We start from the raw sequence: 17699 nt of genomic DNA, 5'->3' as shown, positions 1-17699 counted from the left end.
TTCTGCCCTCACAAGTACAGTGACTGCTCCCACCAGTGAACTGGGAGATTCTTGAGGACAAAGCACAATGCTGCCAGTAGCCCTGGTATGCTTCATATCACTGTAGACCCAAGCTGAGGTGGCAGGCACCACGTTGCTTCTGTACCCACTGTTTACCTTTGTCCTCCCCAGAGGCTTCAGCCCTCAGTGTTCATCTCACTCTTTCCCACACAAACATTTCACAACTCTGGCCCAGACTGCAAAAGCCACAGGAGTTGGTGGGCCTTAGGGAATCTGTATGACCCCAGAGCCAGAAATTCTGGGTGGGCTTCCTTCCAGAGAGAGGGACAGAGATGACCAGAGTGCTAACTTTCCTCCATTCCAACTCTTTCCCTCCCCTGGACCTCCCCTGCCTATAGTTGCCAAGAAGTACAATTGAGCTCAGACTCTCAGAAGTGACTGTTTCCCCTCTGTTGTTTCCTTCAGCACACAGAGGCTTCCACAGAGAAAAGGGTTCACACCACTCCTCTTAAAGACCTGCAGCAGACTAAGGAGAGCTTCAACTGTGAGCTCCCTGCCCACTGGCCCTCCCAGGTGCTGCTTCCCTGGCTGCTCTGATACAGCAGGGCAAACCCTAAAGCATTAAACCTATGAGAGGGGTTCAGGGGCAACTCAAGATCAGTCTCCCTGGCATGGTCAAGGATTAAACTTGTAGGAACAGGCCCACAGTCCAGATCCCATATCCCCCAGGACAGAGAATAGAGGGGAGATGTGTGAATTAATCTTGGGAGGTAAGAAAGAGCATGTGGCAGAACTGAGAAGAGTGCAGTGTTGGTCCCATCAGTAGCACACACATGAAGCACCCTGCCCACACAGGAGAGCCACCCTTTTGGCCAAGATCTAAGGCAGGGAAACTCCAAGCTCACAGTGCCATTGCTAGCGAGCTCACCATAGGACAGGGGAGGGAGGAAAAGAGTGAAGCCCACTCCTGACAGCCAGATTGAGTATCAGACAGCTCCTCTCCCATGGTCAGACTTTGGCTTGGTGGAGCCACTTCAGTATCTCCATGGTCACTTTCCCCAGCAGCCTGGGAGTGAACCCTTGACACCTGCAAAGAAGGCAGGCTCATAAGACCCAGCCAGGTCCAGTCTAACTCCTCCACCTACCTCTGAATTGGTTGGTAGAGAATCTCAGCTGGAAGCTCACTCGTCACCTGGGACATTCCAGTGTTTCTCCAGAAGGTCTAGAGCTTGTCACAAATTCCAAAAATAACTAACTTACTTCAGGTGTCCTCAAACTATGGCCCATGGGCCACATGCGGCCCGCTGAGGATATTTATCTGGCCTGCCAGGTGTTTTTGCCACTGCTGCATCTCCTGCTTAGCAGCCAACTCGTCCCGGGGCCTGCAGTATGGCCTTCCAGTGGTCTGAGGGACAGTGAACTGTTTAAAAACTTTAAGTTAAAAACCTGAACTAACTACTGCAGCTGGTTCTTTTTAGCCAGCATCAACTACTGGAGGACAACATGACCATAAATCTTGATTTACTGACTTAATCATACAGGGCATGGCTGGTTCTTACCTTAAGACAATTACTAGTGTCTTAGAGATTAAATTTGGCATAACAATATACTTCACACTGTTAAGAATACCACAGGGATATGGACAGTAAAAAGGATTTCAAAGACCTTTATCTTCCCACATCAACAAGAGACAGAGAATCTGCCGCCACACATAGCTCATTAGCACTACAGCCTACAAACAACTGGTAACTTAGATATTTCCACACTGTGGATATCTATAACCAAGGCATCCTTCCAGAACCTAGACCCCCATCAAAACACCCATAAGCACACATGCTATTGACATACCCTTAGGGATGAGGGCAAAAACAACTCCATCTGAACAAAACAAAACCTAAAAACAAGCAGTTGCTCCAGATGAGAGGAAATCAGCGTAAGAACTCAGAAGCATAAAAAATGAGTGAAAGGACACCACAAAGGGGTACATCAGATTTCTAGCAATGGATCCCAACCAAAATGAAAATATTGAAATGATAGATGCAAAATTTTAAATATGAATTGTAAGGAAGCTCAACGAAATCCAAGAGAAGACTGAAAACCAATTCAATAAAACCAGAAAAACAATTCAGGAAATGAATTAAAAATATTCTAAAGATATATACATATTAGAACTTCTGGAAATAAAAAATTGATTTTAAAAATATAAAACACATGGAAAGCTTTAAGAATAGACTAGACCACATGTCAAATCTATTAAGTTGAGAGTATAAATGTCTTAACACAACAATTAAATAAGTGAGGTGAAGGCTATGTTAACCAGTTTCATGTAAGCATTCCAAATTGTATATAAAACCAGCACATTGCACCTCATAAGTGCAGTAATTTACACAGTTATAATAAAAAAATGAACTAAAAAAAAGAATTTTAGAGCTTAAAGACAACTCTTTTGGATTAAACCAGTTGGTTAAAAAGAAAAAAGTATCAAAAGGAGAGAACAAAGCCTGTGAGAAATATGGAATATGTAAAATGGCCAAATATAAGAATCATAGGCATTGTTGGGGATGAAGAAGAAAAGGGACAAGGGCTAGAAAACCTAGCTGAGGATATAATTGAGGAAAACTTTCCTAGGATTACTACAGATTTAGACATCCAGATATAAGAAGTTCAACAAACATCTGGGACATTCATTGCAAAGAGGCAATCAATAAAACACACAATCGTCAAACTGGCTGAAGTCAACAAGGAGTAGGAAGTCTTGGTAGCCATGAGGCAGATACATCAGTAATGTACAAAGGACAACACATCAGGCTAACCACAGACTTCTCAGTGGAGACCTCACAGGACAGAAGGGACTGGGGCCCCATCTTTGGTGTTCTTAAACAGAACAGCTGCCAGCCTATAATTCTGTAAACTTCTTATGTAATTGTATTTCATGTACTTAAATAATATTAAAATTGCATTTTAATAGATTATGTGATACCACATTATATAAAATTTGAATTAGCATTCTCTTATTTTTGGTTGTTTAGGGTTTTTTTTTTCAATATTTGCTTACTTTAAATAATAATATAGTGATAATCCTTCTAAATAAATCTCGAATGACAACATCAATGAGTTCATTAAAGTTGATTATCAGAAATTAACAAAGCAAGTTTTGTGTCAGGCATGGTGGTGGCTCATGCCTGGAATCTTAGCACTCTGGTTAGTCAATATATGACAAATGCTAGAATAATCTTAATTTTCAGAGATAATTCCTAAGAATAGTTCAATGTATACTTGTAGTTATTATCTATGTATTTGTAAAATACTATTTAGTTTGATTGCTGATACTCTTTGCCAGTTATATATTTTAAATCAGGTTTGTTTGCTGGGGAAGCATTCTATCTTTGCCTAAACTCCAGATTAATTTGTACAACAGAAAAATTATCTTTTTATTTAAACTTAAGAATGGTTTTTTTTTTTTTTTTTTTTTGAGTCAGAGCCTTAAGCTGTCACCCTGGGTAGAGTACTGTGGCATCACAGCTCACAGCAACCTTCAACTCCTGGGCTCAAGTGATTCTCCTGCCTCTGCCATCCAAGCAGCTGGGACTACAGGCGCCTGCCACAATGCCTGGCTATTTTTTGGTTGCAGTCATCATTGCTATTTGGTGGGCCTGGGCTGAATTCGAACCATCCAGCTCAGGTGCATGTGGTTGAAGCCTTAGCCGCTTGAGCCACAGGTGCTGAGCCTAAGGCATTTTTTATACAATGCCTTTGATGAAACTGCATTACCAGTTTGTAGTAATTTTTTTCCCATGATTGACAATCTACTGAGGACATCTACTTTTACTTTCAGAAATTTTGACAATTTTTTCTAAACTTAAATTTTCCAAACTCTCAAGAGTTTTTCTAAACTCTTGAGAGTTTTCAAATTTGTCAGCACAGTCATTACACAAGAATATCTTCTAATATTTTAATCTCTTTTACAGATATAAAATGAATCAGATTAGGAGATTTGTGGCTAGTAATTCATCAAGTACCCCACTTATGGCTCCCAACTGCCCATAGGGAGTAAAACAAAGATGTCGTCCACACCAATTACATGCCATTCAAAGTCTTCACAGTGAGGCACTGATATACTTTTTGAATCTCATTTTCTTCATTCACAAGTGCATGTGATGTTGAAACAAAATGTTTCTGAGAAATAGGCACATAAATATTCTAGATGACCTAAATTAAATAAGAAGCAGAAACCTATCCAGCATGGTCATGTTTTTACAGCCAAAGAAGATAACAAAGGCATAGCAATGCCAGAGCATGCCAAACTGCCGGAGAAGAGGCCATAGTTAGGCAAAGACAGTCATCTTTCTGACTGAACAGAGCAGGTGTGCAAAAAGAAGCATCAGGAAAGAAGAAAAAGGAAGAAAGACGTGAAGGAAGAGAGGGGGAGAAGAGAAAGGAGGTAGTAGGGGAGGCAGAAGGGGGAAGGGAGAGAGAGGCATTTAATTTTAGAGAAAGAAAAATGGAATAGCTGCCTGTTTTCCATTTTACATAATGGTTGAGATAACAAACTTTCATTTTCAAAAAAACCTTTATCTTTCCAAAGTATTCTCCTATGAAATTGAGTTTGCTTGCTAACCCAAACAATCCCTATATTTGTTTGAAAAAGACCATAGCACCACCTCTAACACATACTAGTTATTCAGTGAATAGAAATTAACATCAATAATCTCAATTATATGCTCAAAGGACACGAAGACAATGCAACTGGCATGAGTTCTAATTTCTAAAACTTATGGGCTCAGTGCCTTTAGCTCAGTGGTTAGGGTGCCAGTCCCACCCACCAAAGCAGGTGGGTTCGAACCTGGCCTGGGCTTGCTAAACAACAATGACAACCACGATAAAAAATAGCTAGGTGGGTGGCGCCTGTGGCTCAGTGAGTAGGGCGCATGGCCCCATATACTGAGGGTGGTGGGTTCAAACCCGACCCCGGCCAAACTGCAACAACAACAACAAAAATAGGCGGGCAGTTGTGGCAGGCACCTGTAGTTCCAGCTACTCAGGAGACTGAGGCAAGAGAATCACCCAAGCCCAAGAGCTGGACGGTGCTGTGAGCTCTGACACCACAGCACTCTACTGAGGGTGACAAAGTGAAACTATCTCTTAAAAAAATAATAGCTGGGTATTATGGCAGGTGACTGTAGTTCCAGCTACATGGGAGGCTAAGGCAACAGAATTGCTCAAGCCCAAGAGTTTGAAGTTGCTGGAAGCTGTGACACCACAGCACTCTACCGAGAGTGACGTAGTGAGACTCTGTCTCAAAAACTAAAACTAAAACAACCTTATTATCTAAACCACACAGATGAATATTTCTGTTAAATTGAGTTGTCTTTGGCAGAAATGTAACTTAGTCTTATTTTGGCTTCTATGTAAATATATTCCAAATTATAAAGGAAACATAGACTTCTCCCCGCCCACTCCCTTTTTACCTATTAAAAAATGGTATTGGAAGTACTTACAAGATTCAGCAACATGATGATTATGAAATTGATGCAGACAGCAGCAGCAGATGTTGCAAACTGCCAGTGTTGTTTGATGAAATTCCACTTGAATGATGCAAACTGTTCCATGACAACCAGGCGATACACCACGACTCCAAACACTGCAGTGATCACCAAAGAAATCTACAGCATGGGAGACCAGAGGAGGCAGTCATATTTTATATCACTAATAAATCAAAAGCAACACCACAGATCAAATCCACTGTCCCTAACAGTGGAAAACATTTACCTTTCCAAGAAGGAATACACAGATTTTTTTCATTTAAGAATGTAAATTACATAAGAGTCTAAACAAATACTATAAAATTCTCAAATTTCCCTTTTCAAATGGACTGTTTGATTTTAACTGAGGATACAGAATTCATCAGGGCAACTTACACAACTTCTTTTTTTTTCTTCAATGACCTGTTTCTCCCAAGGAGAGATTTATTTAAATTGGTGCAAACTACCTTTGTAAAATCTCCATAACCTGCTGTGATTTTTATTTGGTTTTATTATAACAAAAAGGTAATGAAAAGAATATGGTTTCTTATATCCTCAGAGTCACAAAATGAGTTGGTATCCCCGAACTCTCTCTTACGGGAGTCCTTGGAATCCCGTAATATTCTGACACTGATGCCTGTACTTTACCATGAAGAATATTCCTGAGACAGAAACCAGAAGACGAGAGACTTTGTCCGAGGAAGGCTGATGTGGCTCAGGTTTTCCAGTGATGGGGTTTACTATTTCCATCTTGTAATACTTTGCTTCAAACTGGGGACGGAGTGTTTCCTATGAGAGAATCTAAAGTTACTTCAGTACCAAAGCATAAACTTAAAACAGAAATTCTTCCAAGAGTTGATGCAAAACTCCCAAATTTGTCCTACTTTTATAGTAAATCTTCACAAAGAGCAACTTTTGCAAAATAAGATGCCAATTATTATCTAATAAACCCTGAACAGAGTTTTAATTAGATCATTTTCCGCTACGTAATTCCACAAACATCATAGAAGTTGTTTGAAAAATACACACTTCATCATTGATCTCTATTATCTTCAGGAAATAAGAAATCTTGTTCACAGAAAATATCAAGAAAAATATTAATGGTACTTAGCTGTTTTCATCCTGAAAGTCATGGCAATGGATAATTTTCTGTGTCATGAGGCACCCCAGCTTCCTTATTTCTTGGTAATCTGATATCTTACCTCCTCTTCTTCCCATTCGATGAGGTCCCACGTATAGGTCAGTATACTGCGTCTCCTTTTCCAAAATTCCAGGAAGACTGTGGCTATAAAATAATAATTATCATCATCTTCACTCAAACATCATCATATCACTTTCTTTCTTCATATTGATCCATTTTCATATTTTTAAGTTATTAAAATTAAGTAAGGTAGTATTAAAGTATTGAAATAAGAATTCTATTTTTCTCTCATTCTCTTCTCCCTGAGTCTATACCCTGCTGTAAGTGTGCCCTCCTACCAGGACTGTTTTCTTTCCCTAGAATTAATAAGCAGAGACCTCTGTCAGCATGCCTCATCAAAGCAATGCTATGAAGGTCAAGTTTAGTGAGCTAAATATTATTGTCTCTTTTGACCTGTACATGCTTATTCCACAATACCTTAGACTCCATAAAATAACATGACATATGAAATCCTTTTCCAGGAATGACAATAAAGAGCAGGTGCTACTCATCCAGATCCCAGAAAGAGATGTGTGTGGAAGAGAGAGGGCATAACAGGGCAAGGCTACACTGGTGGAGAAGAAAGAGAGAATAGAGAAGATAGTCTTGGATGAATCCTTTAGATGGTCTCTTGATTGACTGAAAGGACTCAATGGAAAAGTGAACAAACAAACAAGCAAGAAATCCCTGAATCATTTTCTGGTTCTTTTGCATAAATAGCTAAGAGAAAGATAGTTTGCTCTTTGCTAGGTAGGCTCTACCTTGAATCTATGGTCATAACTAGGAGCTCACAGATATGTTCTTATGAAATCCTGGTACTATTCATCCATCACGCCTGTGTGCATCTATGCCTGCATTTATTGGCTGTTTCTTATTTTGGGCAAGGCACTCTAAGCTCTTTGTATCTACTGGAGGAAGACAGTTATCTCGATAACATTAATTTAAATTGCAATAGGAGTTACAGTGAAGAAAAAATTGTAGCACAAGAAGAGCAACACATATTTTCTGGGGAAAAAATGCAAACAACTGATAAGTAAATAAATATCACCTTTTCCCTGCTGGTGTTCATTCTCCACTTGACTTCAGTGGGAAAGAAAAGTCAGGAAAATATGATTCCAAACTTTTTCTTTCTTTTTTTTTTGAGACAGAGTCTCAAGCTGCCACTCTGGGTAGAGTGCCATGGTGTCACAGTTCACAGCAACCTCAAATTCTCGGGCTCAAGTGATTCTCTTGCCTCAGCCTCCCAAGTAGCTGGGACCACAGGCACCTGCCACAACTCCTGGCTATTTTCCTTTTTTGTTGTTGCAGTTGTCATTGTTGTTTAGCTGGCCCTGGGCTGGATTTGAACCCTCCAGCCTTGGTGTATGTGGCCAGCGCCCTCCCCACTGAGTTACAGGTGCCACCCAAAACTTTTCATTATTTTTCTTTATAATTACAACTCAGCACTGGTACTGGTTAGAAAAAAAAATACAATGTTCATAGTTACATTAAGTTTTATCTCATTGTAAAATTTACCAAAGTTTTTCTCATTAAATTCCCTATTAAGTTTCATTGTCCCTCTCATAACATTCACAGGGAGATATGCCAGGTATTGTTATCACTTGGATTTGGAAACAAAGGTGTTATTGACCATGTCCGAGATAATACACATGATAAATGGCAGAGCCAGGACCGAAACTCTTGCAAGTTCCCCTCCACCCACAGCGCCCGGCTGGTGCAGTCCTCAGGATATTTTTGTTGTGTTTTCTTTCTTTTCTTGTTTTCTTTTCTACCACAAGTACTACTTTCTAATGACTTTCTGTAAAGGTTGAAAAGAATAGAGATGACTAAAAGCAGCAAGAGAGCCAAACACGCACTAGATTTGCTTTTACAATAGGAGGCTGCGTTACTGTTGTCAACAGGATCGAGGACTTAAGAGGAAAATGGAATAGAGAGGAAGCAAACCAAAGACAAATAGAAAGAACTTAGTATTAAATAAAGTATAAAAGAAAAGCACAGAGTTAAGCAAGCAAGTGTAACACACAGTGATTTATGGCACTTAATATTTTTAATACAGTACAGCACAGAGAATGCGCAATCAAATTCTGATTGGCATTAATCTAAGTCAAGGCTTAAGTTTAAATGTGTCATGTTCTGTATTCTTCATTTATATATCCAGTATATACTTGAGCAGGAAGTATCTTCAGGGGTCCTCAAACTTTTTAAACAGGTGGCCAGTTCACTGTCCCTCAGACGGTTAGAGGGCCAGACTGAGGGCCCCAGGATGAGTCGGCTGCTAAGCAGGACAGGCAGGGGCAGCATAAACACCCGGAGGGCCAGATAAATGTCCTAGAGGGGCCATATGTGGCCCACGGGCCATAGTTTGAAGACGCCTGTAGGTAATCTTAGATTTAATATAATTTTAACTTGAAGGTGATGTTACAGACATATATTGACTCTTTATTTATGCTCTTAAGTGAATCCATATTCTCACTTTTTAAAATTATTAATTAGAAAGAAAGCATACAGAATCATCTATCAGTATGTCCAACACTAAAATAAGTTGGCACTTACTAGTCTCTGCCAAAATTATTCATTGAAAATATCATTAATAATGAAATGCTAACCTTGAAAACTAAAACAGTAATTGCTTCTGGGTATAGAGATGACCTGCCAGTGGCTTAGAGAAGTATCTGAGGTGTTGAAAACATGTTTTATTAAGAGTGATGGTCATAGAAGTTCATGTACTTTTCACAAGGGATCAAACCGTACTAGGAATCTGTAGATTTCATCCATATACAAATTATATTTCAAAAACAAGAATTTAGAAAATACATGATTTTTTAAATACCAGGTGGTTAAATGTATGACTTGATTCATATGACGACACAGTGCTCTTCCCTGGTTTGTAACCACCCCTCAATCTTTTCTACCTCTTATGCTTAGCAGTAGTGAGCCCTGGCCTTGTAGTGAGGGGTGAAAAGAAAGTGGGTCACTGAGAAGACTCTATCTCATCCCATGGCCAGTTTCAAGGTGACTGCAAACCCAAATTATGAATACAGCCAACTAAACTGTATTTGAAAAGCAGGTGGAGCAGTAGGAGGGCCTGCCCAGCTTCCTGGCACGGCTGTATTCACTACAGAAGTTGCAGGATGGCAAAAATGAGAAAGCAGTGTGTTTAACTTACTTAAGGGTAAAATCAAAAAGATACTTTAAAATGAAAGTGTACAAAAAGCCATTGCATTTATGAAGAATGAGACATCAATACAGCCACAGATGTAGGGAGGGTTTAGAAATAGAGGAACATCCATAAACAGGTAGACTGACCAATCTAGGTAGACACATAGTGCTCAAAGGAAAATGCGCCAAAGCGTGACACTGTCCATGGGCCGTGGACTGTGGAGGACTTCCACTGCATAGACAGCATGCATTCGACAAACAGCATGGGTCATCTCCACTTTTTACCACTCTCTGTGCAAAGTTTAGCATCTCTTCCTCTGGATTTCAACCTCTGTGAAACTGGGTTGGGGATGGAGTGAGAGGGGAGAGGCCTCTGGGGGAGACGAGAATTTAGTTATCAGACAAAAGCAGGTTTATCATGTTTTCCACCTCAGAGAGGTGGAAGGGGTATTCTGAAAAAGCCGAAGATGATCGTGAGTAACTCTGTACCCAGAAAGGGCTTTAAAAACATTTCAAAGATGCACGTGCTGCCTGTAATCCTTACCCTTCACTTCTGTCTTAGAAGTGAGCAGCACAGAGTAACAGAATCACAGGATCACACAGTGAGGAAGGCCAGGCCCTGCATTCGTTTTGTTCCAAGTTGTTTGTTTTAAACTTTATGAAACACAAAACCCAGAGTGGTTGAAACGTGTCATTGGCTTTGTCTAGAAACCATCCAGAGCATCTATAACTCTTTAGTATCGTTTATTATACTAGTTTGTAGACATGATTGCTTCTTTACCTCGAGTTCTCTTATTTCTTAGAATTTTTAGCTCGTGGGACACTAAAAATGCTCAACGAATGTCTGTTAAATTGAACTGAATTATTACATAGACTTCAGTGATTACACGTATAACTCCTGGTCATGTGCTTTTTACATTAGCTCAGGCTTTCAAATTATGCTCCATAGAATTTCACTGGAGGTCTGGGAAGAAAGAGGATATCTCACTCGAGAAGTTCCTTCTTTATCTGTTTTATATATTAAGTATCAAGGTCAAGTATCACTTAGAGTTTTGAAAACCACTTCACTATATTATGGGGGGAGGGAGTTGATGGGAGGTGCGTGGCAGGGAAAAAGGGTCAATTCCAAACACGAATGAAGTTAAATCCATCTGAACATGGGGAACAAGAAGGAATTCTGAGTAATTTTCAGAAGAGGGCCCAGCTGAAACAACAGCTTATCAGAGCAACCGTTCTGAGTGTCAATTTGAATAGCATCCAAATAGTACTAAAGGCTCTCCTACATTTCCCAGATTTATTCTCAGGTACATCCTCAAGCACAATGTGCTTTCCTCATGCACTACTGCGACATCAGTATACACAAGGTAGAAACAGAAACCTTGACAAACATTTTGTAGAAGGGCCACAGATAAAGGGCATTTAAAATTTCCACGTCTCGTTAAAAATCACTAGGCTTTTGGCTAATACCATGTACAAGCGCAATGAATGGAATTCTCTCCATGAGTCTACAGTAGGGTACTGAAAGCCTATAAATATAGGTGGAGGGACAGATTTTGAACAAGAGGAATGGGCTAGACTTAACACAGCCAGCCATACCTGAACTGGTTAGTCAAGACCTGCCTGTCTTGTTAAATTTCCTCTCTCTGATGGATGCTCTCCAACTTCCAATCTTCCTCCCATTTTTTTCTCTCTCCAAATTTTTTTTTTTTTTTTTGAGACAGAGCCTCAAGCTGTCCTCCTGGGTAGAGTGCTATGGCATCATAGGTCACAGCAACCTCCAACTCCTGGGCTCAAGTGAGTGTCTTGCCTCCACCTCCCAAGTAGCTAGGACCACAGGTGCCCACCACAAAGCCTTGCTATTTTTTGGTTGCAGCCATCATTGTTGTTTGGCGGGCCCGGGCTGGGTTCGAACCCGCCACCTTTGGTGTATGTGGCTGGTGCCTTAGCCACTTGAGCCATAGGCGCTGAGCCTCTCTCCAAAATTTTTAAAAGAGAACGTGGTGAAGCCAGCATTTGAAGCCCAAGTATTAAAAGTTGTCACCAATTTCTGAACTCAGACTTGACATTATACCCCTTTGGAAAATTCAAGTAGAAATAACTAAACATAAACACCATCATGTTATATTAAAATACAATTGAGAGCTCTCACTATAATCTAGACCAGAGAAGACATGTAACTTGGATGTAAAGAGGACCTTTAAAGCTCATGTTTCCTGTCACTCAATATGTCATTGCCACTTATATATTAAATAGACATTTCAGTAGTGTTTGTTAAAATTGAAATGAATACTCTTAGTGGAACTGCTAAAACACTGGCAGTGCTCACATGAATATAAATTGTCAGTTTTTTGCCATGTGTTTTTTATAAAATACAATAATCTTTTCAAGCACAGAGTTATTTTTTCTCAGGCCCTTATCCTCATCTTACCATTCAACTATTTGATAAACCTTTTTAAAAACATTGTGTTACACATTTTTTAATTGCAAATGTAACAACAGCCAATATAGCTGGAACAAGCACCTTGTCTGTTCATTTGTGAAGTCCAGGGATATAGGAGCGCTTGGCATATTTTAGGCTTTCCATTAAAACATGCTGAATAAATTAATTAAAATTATAAAGAAGAAAATAAAAGTCACCAACAATCCCACCATCAACAAACAGCTACTGTTCAAATGTTGCTATTTCCACCAAAGGTGTTTTTCTTGAGCAGTATATGTAGGACTGATACTCAGCAGGATGACCATGTCATTAATTTATAAAGGAGAAAGGGAAAAATGAAGTTATAACTGAATCCCTTAAAGGCTTCATCACCCATCGTTGGCTGATCTGTTTTCCCCAGGAAACCTTCACCAGAGCGGGGACCTGTGCGATTAACCCCTAGAACAGCTTGTGGCCCTAGGAAACTGCTCCACATATAAGGTCTTTATCCAGCCTGACTGTCTGGTGCTGGAGCCCTAAACATGTCAGCATCTCTTGACCTAGGTACAGTGCCTTAGTAGACCGTACTTGACATTGGAGATGGATATCAACCCCTATAACAGAAATTACTAACAGAAATTTACTAACTTCATTTTTACAATAAATAAAAGAAAACTTCTCTTTTTGATTAAGTGATGTTCTCAAAACATACAGGAGCGACTATGGTGCTGAACAAAGAGCAGGAATTAGAGTGGGAAGGGATCTTTTAGCTTCAAAAGGTGCTTATATTCTTTTCTAATTGTGTGACTTGGGGCAAGTTCCTCAACAATGATAAAACTGTGCAATTTAAAATCAAGAGATAGGGCAGCACCTGTGGCTCAAGGAGTAGGGTGCTGGCCCCATATACAGGAGGTAACAGGTTCAAACCCAGCCCCAGCCTAAAATCAAGCGATAATAAAATCATCTAAATAGGAGGATTGTATGAAGTAAGTGCAGGATGGTTTTTAAGTGGTCTAACCACTTGAAGGGTATAATAAATGATAATAATCAACATTTTTTAAACTGGTTATTATACACAGAAAATTTTGTCGACAGAATTCTTCATTTCTACTGCATAAAGATATTTTTCTGCTAGGAAAAGAGAGCTATTATCAGTTGTTTACATTTCAATTATTTCATATTTATAAGAATTCAGTCAGAACCATTCAGCTTCTCAATACCCTTTCTATCTTTCAGCCATGACCTAATGGCTTATATTACAAAATTTATATTGTCCCTTTCCTCCTTTTATATTTAAGACTGAAAAGCTGCTGCTAGAGTGAATAGTTCAATCCAGAATTTGTTTTCTGAGAGCAAAAGATGTGTCCATCACAATAGGGAGATTTATAAAAAAATAAAGAAAGAAAAAGAAAAAAAGGAATGACGTTATACTTCTCAAGAGGAAGAAGAAGAATCTAGCATTTATGGATTTATTGAACACTTATATAATGCCCCAGACTTCGTGCTAGATATTCCCATATTAGTTCATATCATCTTTACAACTCAAAATAAACAACAATTATTGATCTTGTAAAGAAAAATGAAAATCTCGGGATCACCCCTGACTCCTATGCAAAAGAGTTCAATCCTGGAGGGTTATGTATTAGAAAAAGGCCTCAGACATCTACAAGGATGGCCCCACAGATCATTCCTAAGGAAATCTTTGTTGGCTTTCCATAAACGAGGACATGCAAATTCTAATTTTAGGTCTAAAGGCTAACTCCAGCTCCTAAAGCTAAGTCTGTTTAATTCCACACTAATAATTTTGATTACATATTTATCTCTGCAGGTGCAGAACAGAGACCAAACAAGATCAACAATCTTCCACTTACTCAGAAACATCTACATAATCGATTCTTCCTTCACTTCATTTTTTCTCTTCAAAAATTGACCTTGTCTTATATAAAATGTAGATTTCCCAGGCTTCATTGAAGGCAGCCATTTAACTCACTGCACGCCCTCCCCCACATGCTTTTTCTTTCTGTTGTCCCCTCCAACTTAAAAACTGAAGTTCCCAAATCCCTCTTTGGAAAAACAGTCACGGATGCATGTGTGGCTTGTGTTTTTTCTGGGTATGTCCTCAGATTTTGACTTAATCCTTCACTGACATCTTTGCCTGAGTTACTTATGTGAGTTGTCAATCCCACTCATTAGATAAGCAAATTCAGACTCTTAGAGATTAATTCATCTGAGGAAGGCATTTGGCTGGAATTCAAATCCAGATCCAAATGGTGAATTTTTTCCATGATTTATTTAAAATATAGTATGAGATAAAATTTTCTGAGCTATATAATTTGCAACATCCTCCTGGAGAAGGAAATAGTATCAGAGACAAAATGTTTAATTCAGTTTCTGAAAGACCTAAGTGAGATCGGGAGATCGGGAACGTTTCCAGGGTTAGCTGTATCTCCACTCAGAAACCTATCAATTAAGCAGTAAAATGTTTACTAATCCATCTTTTTCCTTACAAATGTTTCTACCAAGACAGAAATCTTTTCGCCTTGGTCTTTTAGGGGACTTTCCCTTTGCAGTAAAACTCTAATGAAGGTTTGATCCATACTCATAACTTAATTGTATAAAAAGATTATATTTTCCTTTTATAAGAACACTATACCTGAATTTGTGGAGCCAGACATGCAGAGAGAAGCATCATGCTTCTTGATCCACAATTCAAGCAATTACCTAGTTAGTTCAAATGATAATTGATTTTATATTTACACTTTTTAATGTGTCTAAAAGCTCCATGTAGATAGAGCCAACTTCTCTGATATTGCACAGCAGAGTGGCCCTGTGTGGTTTTGACAGCCGACTTATAAAATGTTGAGTCAAGAACACATTTAGTTTGTGTTTAGTAAAATTATCTACGTAGATCTCAGGCACTTTCATGTGTTGCTTGGTTATTGCTAACTATCTTCAAGTGGGAACAGATTCCCAGGAAATTCCTTCTTGCAATTTATATGCTGACTCTTCAGGGGTCAGGCTAGAGGGTGTCTAGTGACTGGTACTCAACGCAGATCATGGCAGAGAGTAAGACAGGAAATATATGAGATCAGGAACTATCAGAAATTTCAAAAATTTCAACACTAGAGAATTTTTACAAACTCACAATCTTAAAAATGCACATAATATTACCAATAATGAATTAGAAGCCTAGATTAGTTTTTAAAAACTCTTAATAATAAAAATATTTTTGAATTAACCAGAGAAGGAGGAGACACTGAATTAGTTTTATATATTCTCTATGAAATATTTTTTACACATCATATGAAGAGGTAAAACAAAATGCAGACACATGTAGGCTCAAAAGCCCCAGAGATTTGTCAAGTAGATATTGATACTTTACCGGATTTTGAGTTTTATGGATGCTACTTTGGATATTTTTCAGATTTATAAATTCGGAATTTGCATTCATATTTTTGTAATCTTTTTCCTAAAGGAGAACATTGTGTACCTCCTTGCCACGAATAGCTGTAATACATTGAAAACGTCTGCACTAACCATGCTGATACCTGTTTTATAGACATTAACTTGGCCAATCTTCACAACCTCTGCATGTGCAAGCAATCATTTTATTCCTGTTTTACAAGTGATACCTAATACTAAAGCTCAGAAAGCATAATGAACTTGCATCAAAATGGACTTGACGATTTACCCCAGGTCACTCTGACTCTTAAAGACACTGTTAGTTTAAAGTACTTATTCAAAGAGGGCAATTCACATCCCCCATACAGGAAAAGATCCAAATGTTTTATTAATGCTTTTTTTTTTTTTTTTGCTTCCTTAAAAAAAAAAAAAAAAAAGAGAGAGAAAGGGAGATAGAATATTCTGGTCGGTCTAATTTGTTTCTCTTGATTCAGCACAAAACTACATTTTGTTTTTTGTAATTAAATGCTTCCAGGAATTGCCAGCTTAGTTAAAGAAAACATGTTTGCACTGTTTCCTGAAAAGTGTTTAAGGTGTTTACAGTTCTTTTAATAGATGAGAAAGCCAGTGTCATTGTTCTTTGCTGCCTGTGAACTTGATCCCAAAATCTCCTTCAGGTCAGGAGTACTTTTACTTATGCTGCCACTCCCGCTTCTGAGCCAAAGAACAAATCAAGATTCTTCTGAAGAGCGTGCACCCAGCCTGGGCATCTCTCCCTCCCCACACACCATGTTCTTCAGGTCACGGCTCAGTGATGAGAACACTCGTAAAATAAATTCTGTGTGATGTCGTTACTGAGGTTATTTTTAGCTATCACAACCTTTCTAACTAAAAAGAAACAAATTAGATACGCCATGATTATCTAATGGCCTTAACATTTTAAGAAAGTATTAATAAATCACTTGGATCTTTTCTTAACATAAAGAAAGTTGTAATATTATCAAACTGCCTGTTTTATCACTTTGTTATATTTATGCCTGGTTGTAAGTTCACTTAGTTAAGTCCATATAAAAATAATTGATAGTTGGTAATTAATAGATTGGGCAAGAGTTGCTTAAAGAGATTAAGACTCTGTAATGAAATTAGGGTTTGAAAAGAAGAAAACATCCACAATCATCTCACAGGAGCACAGAAGTCATGATACGGCCACATATTAGAATATTATGTACTTGCTAAAGAGAGGAATAGTATTTCACAGCGGCCTGCCACTTGCAGGCTGAAGAGGCACTTGAGCATTCGGAATAGAAGACTCCACTTGAGAATTCCTTCATCATTAGGAGTCTAGAGGAACCCCAGACTCTCCATGTTAGGAACAAACCTCTATCCCTATATGCTGTACACACACCTTTCCTGCCTGTCATCATGTACAGCTGGGTACATCAGGATTACTGTCACTGTTTTCTTTAAACCTGTTCTTATCATTTATCTCCAAAACTCCACAATTTACAGGTCACCTTCAGCCCCTCAGAATCTGATTCTCATACTACCAGGGGATTTAGGATTATCTTTGTGACAATCTCCCATTCTTCCCCAACTCTTGAAATACTTCCAGTCTCTGGGAGGCTGAGGTGGGTGGGTTGCCTGAGCTCAGGAGATCAGCCTGAGCAAAAGCAAGATCCCATGTCTAAATATGTAGTTGGGCATCGTGGCACGTGCCTATAGTTCCAGCTACTTGAAAGGCTGAGGCAAGAGGACTGCTTGAGCCCAAGAGTTTGAGGTTGCTGTGAGCTATGATGCCATAGCACTCTACCCAGGGCAACAAGGTGAGACTCAGTCTCAAAAACAAACAAACAAGCAAAAAGAACAACACGTTTACTATGCCCTCTTTTACTTGAAGTCAATCAACAGAAGTCTTTTACATGCCCTCACCTTCTTGCTCAAAATGAATCCCCCGCCTTTCCTGCAATTCCCCTGCCCTGTGGCACACCCAGGTGATGACTATTGGTCTCTAACAGTA

At 39.0% G+C, this 17699-nt stretch overlaps 1 protein-coding gene across 1 annotated transcript in view; it reads right to left on the bottom strand.

Annotated features, from left to right (window-relative positions):
- ANO3 (anoctamin 3) overlaps nt 1-17699 on the bottom strand; it is a 413466-nt gene that overhangs the window by 40650 nt on the left and 355117 nt on the right. Inside the window, 3 exon segments of the mRNA XM_003781189.2 lie at nt 5499-5663; nt 6171-6311; nt 6725-6807. Of these exon segments, the coding sequence (XP_003781237.2) occupies nt 5499-5663; nt 6171-6311; nt 6725-6807 (389 nt within the window).

This window comes from Otolemur garnettii, unplaced genomic scaffold (assembly GCF_000181295.1).
Source record: "Otolemur garnettii isolate 467f Iridium unplaced genomic scaffold, OtoGar3 scaffold00001, whole genome shotgun sequence".
Taxonomy (NCBI): Eukaryota; Metazoa; Chordata; class Mammalia; order Primates; family Galagidae; genus Otolemur; species Otolemur garnettii.
This window is presented reverse-complemented; position numbering and strand designations above follow the sequence as displayed.